A 19,815-nucleotide genomic window follows, 5' to 3' on the forward strand; every position below is an offset into this window, starting at 1 on the left:
CAGATTTTACGAGAGGAACACTGCTCGTGTGTATCGGGAGCTATGGAGGGGTAACTAATCCAAAGACTCCATACACTTAGGCGAATCACGCAGCGTCAGATGCTTCTGTAAAGAACCACTCTCACTTTTACATCTATGTGTCGTAGGCTTAATCAAGGCAGGGATCGGCAATCCTCTTCTAGAAGTACGACGAAGGTATGGGAGATGAATAAAATAAGTTAGAAGATTCAATTAATGTAGTTAAAGAGATGCATGTATTCTTTCATTATATACAAATGATCGCAAACTGATATGCTAATGAGAGAGTGGAGGTGTTTCCCGGATAGCCCTTTGAGAGTGTTCTGCTCGTAGTATACTAAGTATCCGGACGATTGGACGGTAGACGTGGACCGCAGTTGATACTATCGACCAAGATTATAGATCAAAGAGCGAATGACTCCGTCTGTGTAGCGGGGCTCCTTAAATACCCGGGGCTAGTCCTCTCTCCAATGCTTCATACTCGCATGCCATTTACCTACGCTTAGGTAAACTATTATATTGTCGATGCTAACGCCGCATGACCATTAACTTGCCGATGCTGGTAAGTTATCCGCTGCTGTTCTCTTACCTACCAGGTGGGGCTGCCGTCTCAAACTGCGGAAAGCGAAGTACTTATCAACGTTAGAGCTTAGCAGCGCGTACCATCAAATACCGCTGAAGCTGGAGTCGGGACCTCTGACGACCTTTACACTTCCTGAACTAGGGATATTCCAATTCACATGTATGCCATTTGGATTAGCTTACGCTGGAGCAATTTTTTAGCGAATGATCGACGAAGTGATTAGCCCAGAACTCCATACGCATACTCGTATCTCAATGATATTATCCTCACGACAGAGACGTTCGAGGAACATCTCGTGTATCGAGAAAAGGTGCTAAAGCAAGTGACTGCGACTGGACTGACAATCATCCGGGACAGGAGTGTCTTTTGCCAAGAAGAAGTGAAATATACCTCGACACCCTAGTCAATCATAATGGTTTTACGGCTAGATCCGGAGAAGATAGCGCGCCTATAATGGCGTATCCGGCGCAGAAGAACATGAAACAGCAGATTCTTAAGCATGGCGTCATAATATCGCAAATTCTTGCGAGTCGCCGAACCAGTCCGTCGCCTGACTAACAAGGAAAGGTACCCAACCCGAACTCACCGATTTTGATGATTTTCATATATGTTGTAGAACATAAAAAAATAAGAGACACGTATTTTTTTTTATCGGCTAATTTTCACTTTTAAGGGGTAAAAACCTCCCCTAAAGTTAACCCCCAAAAAGCGTTTTTTTTTAAATATCTCGGCTTAAAATTAATATTTTTCAATGAAACAAATTGGAGGTTATTTCTTACAAAAAGAGCAAGTATTTCATGGTGATTTGAAGAGTAAGGGTAGCATCCCCTATTTTTTAGGGGTTGAAAACATATTTTTTGGCATAATTTTATAATAAAAATGTTTAAACCGACTAAAAAAAATTGGAAAAAATGTTTAAACATCCTTAATAACAAAATTTAGTTGACGTCTTTCGGTGTTTTCATAAATATTACCCCTAAGGGGGTAAACCACCCCTAACACAAAATAACTGTAAATATGTAATTCAATACATAATATTTCGTAGAAAGTTTGTATATAGAGGTTTTCGAGGTCGCTGATTACAAATCTGTTATCAGATTTTGAAAATTCAAAATGGCGGATCCAATATGGCGGACGTAAATATTGAAAAAAAAATTTTATATAATAAAAAAGTTTTAAACGACTAAAAAATTTGGAAAAAATTTGTAAACATCTATAATAAACAAATTAAGTTTTTCGGTTTTTTCATAGATACTTCCCCTTAGGGGGGTGGGTAAACCACCCCTAACACAAAATAACTATAAGTATACTTCAATCCATAATATTTTGTAGAAGGTTTGTATATAGACGTTTTCGAGGTCGCTGATTACAAATCTGTTATCAGATTTTGAAAATTCAAAATGGCGGATCCAATATGGCGGACGTAAATATTGAAAAAAAAATTTTATATAATAAAAAAGTTTTAAACGACTAAAAAATTTGGAAAAAATTTGTAAACATCTATAATAAACAAATTAAGTTTTTCGGTTTTTTTCATAGATACTTCCCCTTAGGGGGGTGGGTAAACCACCCCTAACACAAAATAACTATAAGTATACTTCAATCCATAATATTTTGTAGAAGGTTTGTATATAGACGTTTTCGAGGTCGCTGATTACAAATCTGTTATCAGATTTTGAAAATTCAAAATGGCGGATCCAATATGGTCGACGGAAATATCGAAAAAAAATTTTAACTTTCAAAAAAACTTGTTTACAAATGTGTGATCTTTGTAGCCTGTACATGTGAACTAAAGAGCCTTAAACCCTAAACCCCTAAAGAACAAATAGGCTAAATGGTTGTGCATTTTAACCAAACGACTCCAAACCCCTAACCTCCAGACAAGCCGAAGGCCTATGCTTTACCGTAGACACGAGTATAGACATATTACCGATATTTTATTCTTTCATTTTGTATGTAACAAATAACGTCTCGTTTTATGTTTCAATCAAAGATTATTTATTTTTCTGCTTTTATAAATTAGCATAATTTCAAAAGTAATTTCATAAATTATAAAGTATTTCATAAATTGCATAATTATATAATTTTATAAATTCAAAAAGTCCACACTTTTTTGCAAATGAAAAAACATAGGTTAATAAAATTAGTTTATCAAACTCTTTTGCGTGTTGTAATAAAATTTAATGTTGTCAAACTTGGGAGTTTTTCATTGTTACAATTATTTCGTAAGCCAAACGTTTTTTAGATGAATTCTCGAAGTAATGATTATTGTATCTATAGTAAAATATTTACAGTCTGGAATTCCATAATAATACTATTTGATACGATTTAATGAATTTATCAAAAAATCTAAATTTAATAATAAATATTATTGTAATTATTATTTTTATTTTTCATTATCATTGCTATTATCAGTATTACTGTTATTATTGCTATTGCAATTATGCTTATTCTTCTTCTTATTATTATTATTATTATTATATTACTATGATAATTTTTGTTAGTGGTAAAAATACATAAAAGAATATTAATACTCGAACTTCATTTGCAATTAAAGAACACGTTGTTATTGAAAGGGAATTTTATATGCATTCATTAGTTTAATGAATGTTATCGTACATTCAATGATAATTCCACAGATAAATGTCTTTCACTCATAAAAGTTGTTGACAATATGTGCGAATCAGTATGTTCTTTTTTTAGATTGTTTTCATCGAGTGTTTACCTCAGCTGCCTGTGTTATTTTTTAGGCAGTGAGTGAGTTTTGTGGGTATTCTAGTTCGATGCCGGAAAGTACGAATAGTACGTCTTTTTGTTTGTCAGTGGTATCATACAGTTGTAGAAAATTTTCTTTAGTGATTTTATATAGATTTACATTATTCAATTTCAAAGTGAATAAAAGTTGAATAAAACCAAAAATAGAGTTTTCCGAACATCGCAAAGTGGAACGAGAATTCTTCTCCAATGCATAAATTAATGATTTGATTCAATTTACATTCACTCGTTTTATTCTGGTAGAAATGTAGTAGTCGTGCCTTACATGCAAAAACACAGCTTGTATAAATTTTACCGCTTGTTTTCATTTTAGATTGAAAAATGAAAATTAATCCGTTAAACGTTCTAAACTTATTATTAGCATACTTTCAAGCGTTAAACATACCAGATAGTGTCACGAATTATCACGAAACAGAGTTGGCCGAAAAAATAAAAGAAATTTTAATAGATGCAACACATGATTTCAACGATGTAGAAATGATTACTGATGACTCTTTGGATTTTCAAGAAGAGTATAAAGACCATAATGTGGAAATAATTGAAGATGAAGTGCAACATCATTTTCCTGATCCGGATATAGCACCAACAAATCAATGTACAGCAGATAATGAAGAACTAGATTTTGAATACAAAAAAAGAGCTGTAGAATTTTGGAGAAGTAGCAAAACGAAGCAAAATTTAAGTCTCAAAACAGTGCAAAACAGATTCAAAAAAGTATCATCTATTAGTCAGCTACGTCGTTGGGCTCATTCAATTAATAAAGGTGGCACGTATAGAGAAAAAGTAGCACAAATTTGTCAGTATACCCTGGATAATTTTCAAGCAGCTCTCGACAGTGGTTCAATTATCCATTATGAAGATATAATTCGATGGGCCTTACAAGCTAAAAAAGAAATTGGTTTTGATGATATTAGATTCAAAGCTTCTAAACATTGGTTACTCAAATTTAAGCAAGCACACCGAATAGTTTCTAGGAAAATAAATAAGTTCATAACAAGAAAAACACTAGAAAGTAGTGCAGAACTTACGGCTAAAGCTGAATCATTTATCGATGACGTTAAATCGTGTATACCAAGGATTGGACTCGAAAATTTGTATAATACAGATCAGGGCGGATTTCAGCTAGAAATGCATTCTGGAAGAACATTAGCAGTAGAAGGAGAAAAGCAAGTGCAATGTCTGGTACAGTCAATTTCAGCAACAACGCATAGTTATACTATACAGCCACTAATATCAGCTACTGGACAACTGTTGTCACCGCTATTTCTTGTTTTAAAGGAACCAAGTGGCAAGTTTGGCCCTATTGTAGAACAAAACATATTTAGACCAGAAAACGTGTACGTGGAAGCATCCAAATCTGGAAAATTAACAACAAGTAAGGGAACTAATAACAATTTTTACATTGTAATATCGTTGATCAGTTAATTAGTAAGTCGTTTAATTGCAGATCACTTCAAAATCTGGTTGGAAAAAATATTTTATCCCTATGTAGGCCATCACTCAATACTATTACTTGATTCTTGGAGTGGTCATTGTGACAAAGTTATAGAAGAAACTATGCCACAAAATAAAATTATTAACATAAAAAAATTCCAACTGGAACCACAGGAAAAATACAACCACTTGATGTCTATGGATTCCGTATTTGGAAAAACTTTGTCCGAACATTTTCTGATAATGTAATGTTAATGGATCATGATATGAATTTACATGTGAAAAATAATATAATTAAACTTCAATCATTGGTTCACAACCAACTGTCTTCACCGAGACATATAGATTTGTTTAAATATTCCTGGTATAAAAGCGGTTACGTCAATGAAAAACCAGATAAATTTGATAATCCTATAGATTTCAGTTTTGGAAAGTCTTGTGCAACACATTGTGAAATAGAAGGGTGCACAAACATTGCAATTGTACGATGTGGTTGGTGCAAAAAAGCATTGTGCTTTAAACACTTTTATGAGGACTACCATTATTGTAAAAACATCGTAATAATATATTTTATGCTCTATACAAAAAATGCACTATGGCAAAAGATAAAAGATTGTAGATTATTATTATACTCTAATATTATAAACAAAAATACATTATAAGTTGAATTTACAATAAAGGAATTTCAATAACATTCTGATAACAATTTCTACGGAAATTATAAAACTGCTTCACGCACAGAATTTTCTTGTTTACAAATTTAGGAATTTGAGGTGGTTTGGTTAAAAAGCACAACCATTTAGCCTATTTGTTCTTTAGGGGTTTAGGGTTTAAGGCTCTTTAGTTCACATGTACAGGCTAAAAAGATAACACATTTATAACAAGTTTTTATGAAAGTTAAAATTTTTTTTCGACATTTTCGTCCACCACATTGGTTCCGCCATTTTGAATTTTCAAAATCTGATATCAGATTTGCAAAGAGCGATCTCGAAAACCCTTATATACAAACCTTCTATAAAATATTATGGATTGAAGTATACTTATAGTTATTTTGTGTTAGGGGTGGTTTACCCCCTAAAGGGTAGTATCTATGAAAAAATCGAAAAACTTAATTTGTTTATTATAGATGTTTACAAATTTTTTCCAATTTTTTTAGTCGTTTAAAACTTTTTTATTATATAAAATTTTTTTTCGATATTTCCGTCCTATTGGTTCCGCCATTTTGAATTTTCAAAATCTGAACAGATTTGTAATCAGCGACCTCGAAAACCTCTATATACAAACTTTCTACGAAATATTATGTATTGAATTACATATTTACAGTTATTTTGTGTTAGGGGTGGTTTACCCCCTTAGGGGTAATATTTATGAAAACACCGAAAGACGTCAACTAAATTTTGTTATTAAGGATGTTTAAACATTTTTTCCAATTTTTTTTAGTCGGTTTAAACATTTCTATTATAAAATTATGCCAAAAAATATATGTTTTCAATCCCTAAAAAATAGGGGATGCTACTCTTACTCTTCAAATCACCATGAAATACTTGCTCTTTTTGTAAGAAATAACCTCCAATTTGTTTCATTGAAAAATATTAATTTTAAGCCGAGATATTTAAAAAAAAACGCTTTTTGGGGGTTAACTTTAGGGGAGGTTTTTACCCCTTAAAAGTGAAAATTAGCCGATAAAAAAAAATACGTGTCTCTTATTTTTTTATGTTCTACAACATATATGAAAATCATCAAAATCGGTGAGTTCGGGTTGGGTACCTTTCCTTGTAAGAAAGGCAAAAAGTATAAATAAGAGACGCAACAGCAAAACGCTTTCCAACAGGTAAAGGCGCTGATTGTGTTTGCGCCGATTCTTTATCGCCCAGATTTCGAATCACAGTTCGTATTGCAGATGGACGCCAGTGACACATACCCCGGCGCAGTACTTTTCCAATTGATCAATGGAGAAGAGCGGGTATTGGAATTTACTAGCCGGAGATATTATGGGCCCCTTGCCGAAGTCTGCTAAATGCCACGAGTACGCACTTATCTTCCAGGGTTTGTTTACTTGATGGATAGAGTGCGTACCACTTTGCAAAGCCAACGGCAAAGCAATACTTACCGCACTCAAGGAGAGAGTGATTTTGAGATTCGGTGCACCCGAGGTGTTTCGCTCGGATAATGGTACCAAATTCAAAAACAATAAAAGAGTACTTAGCAGAGCAAGGAATCCACCACTTGTATTCACCGCCATATCACCTGCAGGTGAATCCAGTGGAGCGAATAAACCGCACTGTCAAGAAAGAAATTTCCACGTTTACTCAAGATAATCATCGAGCATGGGACTAATACCTTAATGAGATAGCGTTTTCCCTCAACACCGCAGTGCATGAATCTACGGGGGCTTCGCTCGCGATGATAATTTTCGGCAAGTAGCCGAAAATGCTGGTATCTTTTAGAGGAAAAGAAGATCAAGAGGCTGTACAGTAGGAAGCTGTGGAAGCGTGGTAAAACCGCCTCGCCAAGCTGCTAGCTCTGCACGAGCGTGCAAAAGCCCTATCCAGCAAATCGCAAGATCGCCAGACGGCATTTTTAGACCCATATATGATTACGGCCCAAGTCGATTCGAATACATTCAAGCTGACCGATAAAAAAGGAAGAGTGGAAAAGCTAGTGTCGGCCAAAGAAATGAAGATCTTTTATGACAAAGACGACGAAGAGGGGGGCGACGATGAGTCGCGATCACCGGGGGATGCTGAGAGATGAAGGCGATGAGCGACCCATCAGAAGCGTGCGAACTCGAGTCTGAGCTCAAGCCGACGGACGTAGTGGCGGGAGGGAAGCGCGAGCGCGAGCAACGGCCCGGTAAATATGGGTCGACATCCGTGATGGCGGAGAGAAGTGGGGGACCCGTAAACCCGAAACCCTGTCGCCGCCCGCGCGAGCGACCTCGGAAAATTGTAAAGGCAAGCGCGCCGACGGCGAATCAGCAGGATGGAAAGCGTAAGCCCGGCCCATCTAACGGCTCGACTAAAGCAAATCGGCTGAAACAGCTAAAGCCAATGGCGTTATCATATTGAAATGAGCAAGGTGCCGCACCAGGTGATTATTGACATCATCATAATATATTACATTGACATCATCATAATATATTACATTGACATAATCATAATACATTACAATGACATTATCATAATATATCACATTGACACGGGCTCACCACGAGGAAGAATGTGCGCAGATAAAGGAGCAGTAGCGCGCCGAGTATCTCCGGAAGAAGAGTGAGGAAGAGACAAGATGCTGCATCTGCGGCCATCCGGGCGTGAAGCGGTCGCATCAATGCTCGGAGCGAGCCGCACACAAGAAGATCTTGGCAGAGATCCTACGGGACTGCAAGAAGAACTAGGGGAAAGAAGAAGATGTAGAAGAAATGATTGCTGAATGGAATAAAGAGACCTCATTTCCCCTATATCCTGTGTGTTCTTAATTAACTACCTGATATCCCATTTCACTGCATCCAAGCATTCGCATTCTTTCATATGAAAGCGCGACGGTGCACAGTGCACCAAAATCGACTTTTTATAGCCAGAATTCGCTCGACAAGCCAAATCGCAATCATTCTTAATCAAAAAAATTGCAAAATACTTCTACGATAATTTCCATTCATGTAGAACTACTTATATTTGAGAACGCGTTACATGCTCTATAAGAAAAATAGAAAAAGTTACAGTGTTGGTTTGATAATCTATAAGGTGTTTAAGACCCCTTCAAGTTTCTAAAATGCCGAATAAGTGTTGGTGCTTTATGAAAAAGTTTGTTATTTTAGAGTTCAGAGATCCAAAATCAGCAAGTATATATTCTTGCTTTTCGTTTCTTACAGTTTTAGAGATTTTAGTAAACATTTCGATGATTACATTATTCAGTCTTATGTGTTTTCCTATTTTTCTTTTAGGTTATGCAATCTGTTATTAAATATAAGCAGTTCTACGCGAACGGAAATCATCGTACAAGTATTTTGCAATTTTTTTTCAAGAATGATTGCAATTTGGCTTGTCGAGCGAATTTTGTCCATAAAAATTGGATTTTGGTACACTGTGTGGCGATATAGAGTTCTTTTGAAATTTTTATGTACTCATATAATTTTGAATAAGTGATGAAAGTATTAAATATTGACGAATAGAATACATAATTTAAGCATATTCAATTTTCTATGAGATAATTAATATATTTTAAATTTTAAATCAAGTAAAATAAAACATAACATTATTGTAAAGAGAGAAAAAATCGCATCTTTCTATCTCATGGGTGGTGTGGAAAAAATAGATATATTAATAATTCATTACCTATTTTGTTATTTAGATAAATGTCAAATTAATTGTATTGGGGGTGAGCGAACAGAGCGAGCAGGGGGAACCCCTTAGTATTTATATATATCGCGAAACTAGCGGCGCAGTGGGGGCGTAATTTTGAATGAGCAAGAGTGGGGTTTCTGACGCAGCGGCGGCGCCAGTAGTGCGGAACGCGCATTATTATAAGCCTGTATGAATGGAAATTGTATATAGGTGTGAATGTCAGTGTGTTGTGTGAATGTGAGAATTTTTCTAACGGCTTAATCCCCGCTTTCTCTGGAGCCTTTATAAGGCCATGCGCGGTCTATGGCCAGTCACTAGCCGAAGTGCAACTTAAGCGCGAGCGCACCTAAAGTGCCTAGTCCCTACTTATGAGCGACTAACGCCTTGAGTAGGAAAAATTTCTAAGTTTAAACTTTTAAGTTTAAAGTAAATTCAAATTAAAAATGAATAATAGTATTCTTTTAATTGTTGTATTCTTGGATGAAAGCATACTTAATGAAATCGGTAATAGTTTTTTTAACTAACAAATAGGTCAATCACTGTTAAGTGAACTTAGTTATCTAGTTGTCATCATATCAACAGAATAATAACGTTTACAAATTTATAAAACTTACTTTAAATTTTATAAAAAATGAAATTAGTGTGCTACACAAAATATTTTACAATGTTTAGAATAAAATTTGAATCAATGTCTACATTAGAATTATCTCCTAAAATTTTTAATTATTTGTTCTTTTTTACAGAGATCTTGAGACTTATTTTAGCTGGACATATGGGCGAAGCAATAGATTTAACAATAAAAATGTATCCTGGATTACTTGAAAGTGATTCCAATTTGATGTTTGCTTTAAAATGCAGACAATTTGTTGAAATGGTAAATGGCACTGACTCAGAAATCAATCGTAGTAATACTGACAATCAAACGAGTGTTATCCAGTCGACTAAGTTCGTTGTAAAGTCCTCAGCTAATAGCAATTTTACAGAACTAAATCACCATAATGCGCTTAATAAATCCAGCGATAAATACCTCATACATCAACAAATTGAAGATGATGTTGAGATGGAAGATAACACAGTAAAAGATATAACCAACGCGAAAAATTGTATAGCTTTTCAAAAAACTGGCACAAATGGATTTAAGTGCTCAAATAAAGATGAAACACAAATGGGTAAGTTTAAAATGTAAATAATAAGTATCAATTAATGCGCAAATAGGATATTTCGATACAAGTGCGCGAAGTAAGCGATTCTTGCACGGGTGTAGTTTGACAAAACACCCGTGCGTGGCTCGCTTACTCCGTGCACATGTATCGAACAATATTTTTTAACACGACGTGCGTGAAAAACGTGGTTTTCACGAGGCTCGTTTTTCGTGTAGCGTATGCGAAATTACGTTTCCATAACAACGACATATTTCGCGCCTTTTTTTTTTTTTCGTGCACTAGTTATAAAACCTGGTGTTTTGCGCACGGAAAACGAGCCCTAGAAATCGCGTTTCGCGCACGGAGTCTTGAAGTAGTATATTGTGTACTAAGGGCGTAAAGTGGACTTTTTTAGGCCGAGTGTGGAGTTTGCAGTACGAGTCAAGGCGAGTGTGCCCTAGCCGAATGCGAGGGCGTTTACGAGCCGCAGATGAGTACTGCAACCATACGAGGCCAAAAAGCCCGCTTAGCCCTTGGTGCACACCATATTTTTTGTAACGCATGTACTGACTTTCACGTTTCGAACTACACCTGTTGAATTTCACGCGAGTTTAGAAGATTTGTCAATTAATTGAGTAGCAGGCGCAAAAGTACGCTTCGCGCGCTGGCTCCTCTCTTCTCGCGCGCGCTACTTGCCCGCTCTCTCTCTCTCTTTCTCTCTCTGTCTCTCTCTCTTTCTCTCTCTCTCTCTCTCTCTCTCGCTCCGACTCATCTTCGCTGGTGTGATCGCGGATACACAGGGGCGGTGCGCACGAGTGAGTACGCCTCGTGTTATTGTCCTCGCTCATCTCGATGGCGCTTACGTTTTTGCGGTGTGCGCAGGAGTGTGTGTTCACGAGCTGCATTGGTACAGCGGTGCCCGATAGCATCCGGCGGTATCCGACGGCGCGAGCGCGAGGTGTTAGTAACCTGCCAAGCCTGCAGGGGAGTGGCTGACAGGTGAGGTTAGAGTATTCGCGACTCTATCATAGTGCTACGAAACAAACAACATTGTTATCCTCTGTTGCATGTGTGAATGCAGCAGGGAATAACATTTTGGTGTCGCAACAGTGTGCGCGTGTAACTCGTGCAGCTACACGATGCACACTTGAAAAATCGTAATTTTACAACTAAAAAGAAAAAAAATTTCCCGAACGGGATTTGAACCCCGACTCTCTGCAATATCGGCTCTCCTAGCTGCCTCCCCTCATCTCGTTTGAACGGAGGGGGAGCGCAGGGAACCAATAAGCGCGCGGCAATGAGACGGGCGACAACGCACGCGTAGAATCCGGGGACGAGATAGACTCACTGGCACAAGTCTCGCTCTATTCCACCGCAAGCTAAAAACTCTCTGCGCCAGGCACTAATTGTACATCACCGAGAGCAGCTTAGGCCGTTGCAACGCAGCGATCCTGAGTATCTCCTCGAGGATGCCATCCAGGACCTACCGCTTTTAAGAAGCAAAGTTTCTACGATAAGTTTGCCTTCTGTAAAACAGGTATTTCGTCTGCGGGATCCTTCGTCGTTTTTGTCTAAGGTCGAATGAGGTGTGACAAAAACAGCCCATTGATTATTTTTTTCCATCGCTTCTGCTTCCATGGATTTCGTTTGTTTTATTTCGCCCTTTTTTGTGTTACAATAGCGTCTCTATTGCCGAATGGGTCTATCTCTACGTCGTCGATGATATTTGCAGGCTTTTTGGGCCCTCTTCCTGGCGTGGAAGTTTTCTTTTCTGAGCTCTGTGATTTTGTCTGTCCAACAGTAGACCGGTCTTCTCTGGTAGCTAGTGGACACCCTAGGGATCGTATCGCTTTCAGTTTCTTTCTACTGTCAAAACATGCTACGCAGGGAATTGATTCTGTTAGTCTTTATCATGTATTTAACTATAATTACTGTCCATTAATCATTTTAACTGTTAATTTATTAAATATATTAAAGTCAAAAATTCTACTGTCGAAACATGCTACACAGGGAATTGACTCCGTTCTGTTCATTAGTAATTTTAACTGTTGTAATTGATTTTGATAGAGACTACAGGAGTTAATTCCCTACACAATGGACCGTGTTAACTCTATACCTTTATTTTGAAAGCTAAAAATTCACCCTCGATTATTCATTGGAGCAGTTATAGATGAATACTAAACGGTTTTTTTCTTAGATTATTGTATACAATTATGATGATATTGTTTTTAAATGAATCTACTTAAGAAAAAAATTCATTTTTGTCAATAACCATAATTTTACCGATAGTTTTATATAATTTCATGGCATGATCAAATTATATACAATATTTTTATGCAATAAAATAAAAAAAAATCAACGCGCCTGAAGTACATTGTATTATGACTCTAATATAATGTGCTTCTGATAGTACCTCTTGGGTGGTGTGGAAAACTGTCAACCAAAATTTTGAACTTGAAACATTTTCGAAATTTATACAGGAAGTAAATGTTATCATACTTTACTGTTCCGTATCTGTGGGAACTGTCATAATTTATCAGTACTGTTGTATAAATCGGTAAAAGGTGTGAAGCTGTGGGGTATGGGGGAGCTGCGGGGGGGGGGGAGTATCTCCAAAATAAATACATAATATAGGTAGAAATATACTATATTCTAGATGATCACCATGTATATGCACCTTTAGGCACACTCTTGTAGATCAATAAAGGTAGAAATTGACATTCCTTCACTACACCTAGACTAAATTCTTGAAAAAAAAAACATTTTACACTCGCTTCCATGAAATGCTTGTACAATGACTAAATATGTTCAATATTCTATATCTATACATATGCATAATTGGTATTTTATTCCCTCTGCATAACCTTAAATCTTAAGAAAATATGAACTGTTTCTACTCTTACTATATTAAACACTTGCAATGTAACTGTATATTATTGTACTCGTCACCATGTATATTTACACATACTTTTACTAATATTCATACAAAGTGACCTTATATTACACATCATGCTTGCTTGAAACAACATTTTTTACTCAAACTCACTATATATATTGAATATACTATATTCCCTAGGGTACTCAATTATTTAAATAACCTCATATTAATTATTATTCTTGCTCGAACCAACTTTTTCATTCAAACTTAATTAACTAATTCAAACTTAGTAAACATTCACTCTTACGTAAACCAAACACTTGAACTAGCATATCATAGTTTATATATTTATTTTTTTAACGGTTTATTCTTTTACGTTTTTTCACTTACTTCCTTTTACCTCTTTTGGGACTAAACCTTCCCTTTTCTCTGTCTTCGTGAATCTTGTAATCCTTTTACTTTCTTATCACTCCTTTTTATTAAAAGCACTTGCTTCATCACAATATTTTATTGCAGAGCCCGTATCCTGTAATCCTGTGTACGGTTTAGGCTTGTCTTTGTCGATCACTACTTTCTCATGTCGTCACATTTAATATTTACGTTCTACTTAAAATCTTGAATTGGTGAACTTTTTATTATACTCTTGCGTTCAGTAAACCCCTTTATATGTATAGATATGTATGACATACATATACAACTACCATATAGAAATACAAAGTCTAAAATGATAAAACTTTAATCCTGCTTGCATTGAACGTAACAATATGCCTCATAATAAAAAATACAAATGTAAATCATTTGTTCCGGACGTAACCGAGGGCTGCTAGGGATAAGAGCAAGTGCGAGGTATTTATTCTTTATCAATAATATATTCTACCTATTAGTAGTTTTAGCGAACGTTTCTCCGTCATTTAGCTCTCATATGCGCGAATCGATAAGGCGATTCGTGGCTTCAGGCCAATACGGTTAAGAGTGATTTTATAATCATTCCTAGATTGCCACGACCCCCTCTAGGTTGTTTTACTCCGCGGATTTTGAGGGTGACTTTCAGAGCGGAGAGGCTAAAGGGCCGATCTGTGACTGCCAGGCCAGAGAATCGAGTGACGGGAGGCGTTCGCGTGGGCACATGACTGCGTGTGTATAGCTATAGATATAGAGGAGCGCGCGCACTGCTTCGAGTCCCTTCGGCAATCCTCGGTAAAGCGCATTTATTTTAGCGGGCCCGAGTTTTCGGCGGCGTTTAATGAGTAGAGCGTCAGTTCTCGGCGACAACTTGTGAGAGGAGGTCACACCAGGACCTGATCGTTAGGAGATTTCAATAAAGTCATAATATCTGATCAACAAAGATTTCACAGTTTATTTTTAAACCTTAATGTAGTCTTGTCCCATTAACTCAATGATATATGATTACTGCATCAAAAAATCGACTTCTCAAACAAATATTAAACAAGATATTTTTACTAAATTATAATTTATGCATTGTATACATTGATTAAATTGTAAATAGATTTTACATAGCAGATTATAACAATCATAGATAACAATCATCATTTCATTGAAAAATTAATAATAATAATAATAAATATTAAAATAAGAACAATATTTTAATCATAATTTTAACCGTAAACAAATTTTCACGCAATTTTTGACTATAATGAAATATTAATGACATTATACTTTGCAATAAAATACAAACTATTCAACAAAATTATTTATACACAAGATAAATAATAATTTCAATAAATTAAAAATAATATACTTTACTAACTAAGAGGTTGATAGAAAAATTCATCTGCTACAAACATCATAAACATTGAAGAACCAGCAACAATAAAATAAATTTACTATTTATTTTCTAATCGTATTATTAACTTATAAATTTTATATGTTATTATCATTACATTGACGAATGTGAAAAATTGATCTGTTTCATAAGAACACAAATTTCTTCTATAAAGCATGGCCAGTATATTGAAAATACTATCCGGTAACACAACCGGTAATCAGAACAGAAAAAAATACGATGGCTCCTCTCATTGTCAAGTCTTATCCCATTACAGTTTAATGAATTTATCAATAATATTTGAATATCTGCATACTTTGTGTGTGTGTATGTGTGTGCATGTATGTATGTTCATCAGCGAACCTTTCAACATCAGCGAGTGCCTTATGTGAAAAGCAAAGCGTTTCGCTTTAAGCGATGTTTTAAAATATTTTAAATGTTTATTATTTTACTAAAGGAGCAATTTCTCAGTATAAGACTATGGTAATCACAAAGATTTAATCAAAATATTTAAAATAGGTTAGGGATATTATTTCAAGGTGTGAGGCGCCGTGCAAGGTAGTTCACCGGCTGCAGTGGTGCTCAATCAGGGTTTTCATTAGAATATTCCTTTTTTAAGATATTATACAGTGTTATCTAATGTCAAAACTTTACAATTCATAGTATCAAACATTAGAATTGTGATATAAATTGTTACAAAAAAAAATAAATTGTGTACAAAATACTCTCAAAACTTGTAAGAGGGAGAAACACTGCTCACCTATATAGATATACTGATAGCAAGGGATGAAAACTTTGAATAATTGTATCTTTAAAAAAGCCTCGTTTGCACTATCCAACTTTTTCTTCATGATTTGTATTGCTATTTTACACCATAAGCTAGTTTTTTAAAAATATTCTAAGAAAATTCGCTTCGCAATTCAACTAAACTTCCTCAAAATTCAGACTCGGTATAGGCTTTCCATGTTAAAATACAAAATTTCAAGGTTCAATATCTCTAAAAGTAATGTCGCTTGGGGGGTAAAAAAATACCACGTTGTAGAGGACACTTAATTAAACATGTAAACAAAGTTTGAGCGATCTCCTTAAAAAATAAATATTCCCCATAACCTCATAAAACCATGAATATTCTTAAAACATTCTGAATTGTAGTTAGCGAGTTAGTTATAAGGTATAAAAAAAAATATAAAAAAAACAAAAAATTTAAATCTTATAATATATATAATATCGTTTAAACTAATCGGTTTCATAAGATGCAAGAAGAACTTAGCCGAGGTTCACAAAAAATCTATTTTTTCCAAAAATTTCAACTCAATTAAAGTCTTTTTACTCCCGTAATTGTACTGTGACATGGGTGCGATCTACCAGTGCCTATTGTTTGTTCTAGCCCTGTTAAGCGTCAGGCTTTCGCGTAGATTGTCCCCAGCGTTGCGCCCCGCGTATGTTATCCGCGTGTTAGGCGATGAGACGATCGTCGAGATCGGCCGTCGCTCTTATAAAGCAATTATTCCTGCGACCTTACTCTAGCTAATCATCGGGCTATTTGCCCTTGTATTTGCGAGAAAGAAAGAGAGAGCACCAAGTTAGCTTAGCGCTAATACTCATGGCGGACTTACAGGTATTATGCCGTAGATGCGCTGGTGCTGGAGGTGATGCTCCGGTCGTCGTGCTGTTCGTCGGTGCCTGGTCCGGTTGACAGCCGACACTCTCTTCTCGCCCTCGATTGTGCGATTGTGGTGGCCGCAGTGGCCCAGCTGCTTTGGGTGTTTAGGCTGGCTTCGCTCTGCCGCTGCGCCTTGATAGTCAGGCTGGCTTCTCTCTGGCTAGTCTTGATGGCTGTGAAATCACGCCGCTGGACAGGCCGTGTCCGTCGGCTTGTAAATAAGCTTGTGGCTTTAGTACAACAAAAAAATCAATTTTTTTCGATTTTTAGCTCAAAAACTAGTTGCATAAATGGCTTAAAATTTTTACAGCAAATAGAAGCAAATATCATTGATTTTCTTCGTCATACATTTTTTCAAAACGTTTGACAATTTATTTTTAGAAATATTAAATTTTTTTGAAAACACTTTTTTTAACATAACATTTGAACGAAGCGGTCAATCTTGAAAATCTTGCGGGAAATAGTTGGCAATTTAATGCTCTTTTAGAAACACTATTGCTGAATTTATTGCATTAATCACATCATAAAAAAAGCAAATATATTATTTCAAAAATCGAAAAAATACCATAAAATCATAAAACGGTCAGAATCATAAAAAGAAAATTTGTCCGAATTTAGAATCAGAAAATATATATGCATGTCAAATTTTATTACAATCAGTCGCCCGGTCGTCGTACTCAGGCCTGTGCCTAGAACCATTTCAACATGGCGTCGATGGCCAAAACCGACGTACCAACCTCCAAAAAATTCACTAGCAACATGGCTCACTACTGCACGCCCAGCGCGGCCGTGTCGGTGTGAGCGATCGGCCGAGTGATGGCCAAGCATGCGCAGTGAATTCGTCCGAGCCAAGGCGCGGATGAAAATTTTTTAACTTTGCAGGTTATGTGCAGTATGGGTTGCAAAACATGCAGAAAGAGTGACTTTCTGTTTGAGAACTGAGCTAGATAGCTTTTATTTTATTTAAAATCACAGCTGTTAAAAGACTTCGATTAAACATCGAATCTGGATGATGCACAAGATTTGACTCATGCAATTTTTAGTCGATGAAATTTTTAAAAACTCAATTTATATGAAAGTGCCATTTAGATGTAATTAAGCACATTTATAGAGTTTCGACACTTAAGTTGAACCAGAAGATCCAGTTCGTCCCAAGAAGAGGCATTTGGCGCAGGTTTTTTCAAATCAACTGGATCTTCCAGTCATCGCTGATTCATCAAACTTTGGAAATATATTGAAACACATTGAAAGGGCTTGTGTATCAAATTTCAAGTGTAAACCATGCATCAAAATTAAGATTTGCTATTTTTAGTCATAGAATGTTGATAAAAACTGAAATTTTTCAAAAAGGATGTATCGTACAAACTTTAAACTTGACATCCAAGCTATTTGCATGTAATAAAGCATATTTCTAAAGTTTGAACACTTAAATTGGATTAGAAGATCTAGTTCGTCCCTATTTCAAGTGTAAACCATGCACCACTATTGAGATTTCTTGTATTTGCTAATAAAAAAATTTAAAGACCGTACTCTTTTTAAATTTGAATTCTTTTATCTAGTTAATCCACGCACCAAAACCTTAAACACGAGAATATTGTTGAAAACAAGTTTCGCTTTGGCAAATCGAAGGAAGGCAAGAGAGAGCGAATATTAAAGCTCTAAAACAAAAATTCTTAAATCTAGCTACCCTACGCTCTGAGACTTCTTGTACCAAGTATTTATGAAAAGAAAGTACGTCGGCAAATCGGAGGAAGGCAAGCTAGAGCGAGCCTCCAAAAGGAAAATCCTTAAATCTAGATACCCCACGCTCTGAGACTCCTTATACGAGCAATTTTTAAAAGAAAGTACGTCGGCAAATCGGAGGAAGGCAAGCAGGCGAGCAAGCAACAAGGCTCCAAAACGAAAAACCTTAGAACCAGCTACACTACGCTTTGAGATTCTAAACACGAGAATATTAAACCCGTCGTACCCGTCGTATTCCCAGAATTATGACGGTATACATACATACATCCACACACACATACACGCACATAGCCAATTACATGGACATTTTCTAAAAACGTATGATTCGAATCCCAAACACATCTAAATACGTTTCTATAAAGTTTTAACAAAACTGAAAATTTGACTATTACAAAGCTTCCTCTTGGGAGGAAGTTAAAGTAATAGGTATAATAGTTCTTATGTATGATTTAGGTAATTTATTGATCTAAATTATTTTTTATATTTAATGGTACACATGTGCGACGGTGCCTTTTTCACGTCGCACGTATGTACATAGCATCGCGAATGTGTCAGAGCAGGAGAACCATTGACGACAAAGACATGTCTCGAGGTTCTTCCAATCTTCCGGGTTATGTTCTAGGTATCCACAAATGACGAGGAACATCGCCAGGAGCAGAGGAGAGACAGCGCCGAGGAACAGGAAGAGAGAAGAGAAGCAGAGAATGTATAGCGAGTTGCACTGCTTCGCCAGTGCAAAGTATAGAAAGTGTGAGTGCGAGAGAGCATGAGTGAAAGCGCGCGGGCCAATCAGCGCCAAGTGGAGATGCACGACGTTGGGACGACGGAGAGCGGGAAAGGCGAACTGTGCGAGGCTTGAGAACCTCGATTTTCGGTCGGTGGGACCGCACGCGAGCGGGACTTTGGGAGTAGGAGAAGCCGGAGAGAGCGGTGAAAGGCACGGTTTTCTCCCGTTCAGACACTTTTTGTTAAGACATGCAACGGAGGCAATGCGTACGAAAACTAGAGTCTTTGGTATAAGAAGTGGTTCGCCGCTTCTGAATTTACGGAATTTCGATATTGTTAATGGATTTATATATTTCAAATAACAAAATGCATACTCAAATAATTAACAATAAATGACATAAAATATATGGACCATATATTAATGTCGATTAAAGTACCATATTGCAATAAAAAGACTGTCAAGGCCATTATTAGATCGTAGTAAATGGAAAGCCACGGAATGGGAAAATTGGCTTCTATATTACAGTATATCAGTATTAATTTCAGTGTTGAAAAATAAGAAAATAAGTAGAGAGGCTCCTGCGAAAATAAGATTTTCATGAGGTAAACGGAAAGTAAGAAGCAAAAAAAGTATAGAAAAATGAATTTAAGTGAAGGAGGAAGGAGAGCAAATAAAAGGTTCCAAGGATGAGGAGAATTAGAAGGAGAGAAAGGCGAAAGAAAGTCGAAA

The 19,815-nt window shown here is 36.2% G+C and overlaps 1 protein-coding gene across 3 annotated transcripts in view; it reads left to right on the forward strand.

Moving 5' to 3' along the window:
- The window catches only part of LOC100116705 (ran-binding protein 9), a 303,718-nt gene that overhangs the window by 154,833 nt on the left and 129,070 nt on the right, over positions 1 to 19,815 (forward strand). For all 3 annotated transcript variants that reach the window (XM_032601497.1, XM_031923993.2, XM_031923995.2), the window contains one exon: positions 9,894 to 10,319. In XM_032601497.1, the coding sequence (XP_032457388.1) occupies positions 9,894 to 10,319 (426 nt within the window). The remainder of the gene's footprint in view (positions 1 to 9,893; positions 10,320 to 19,815) is intronic.

The sequence above is a fragment of the Nasonia vitripennis genome (genome assembly GCF_009193385.2).
Source record: "Nasonia vitripennis strain AsymCx chromosome 2 unlocalized genomic scaffold, Nvit_psr_1.1 chr2_random0004, whole genome shotgun sequence".
NCBI lineage: Eukaryota > Metazoa > Arthropoda > Insecta > Hymenoptera > Pteromalidae > Nasonia > Nasonia vitripennis.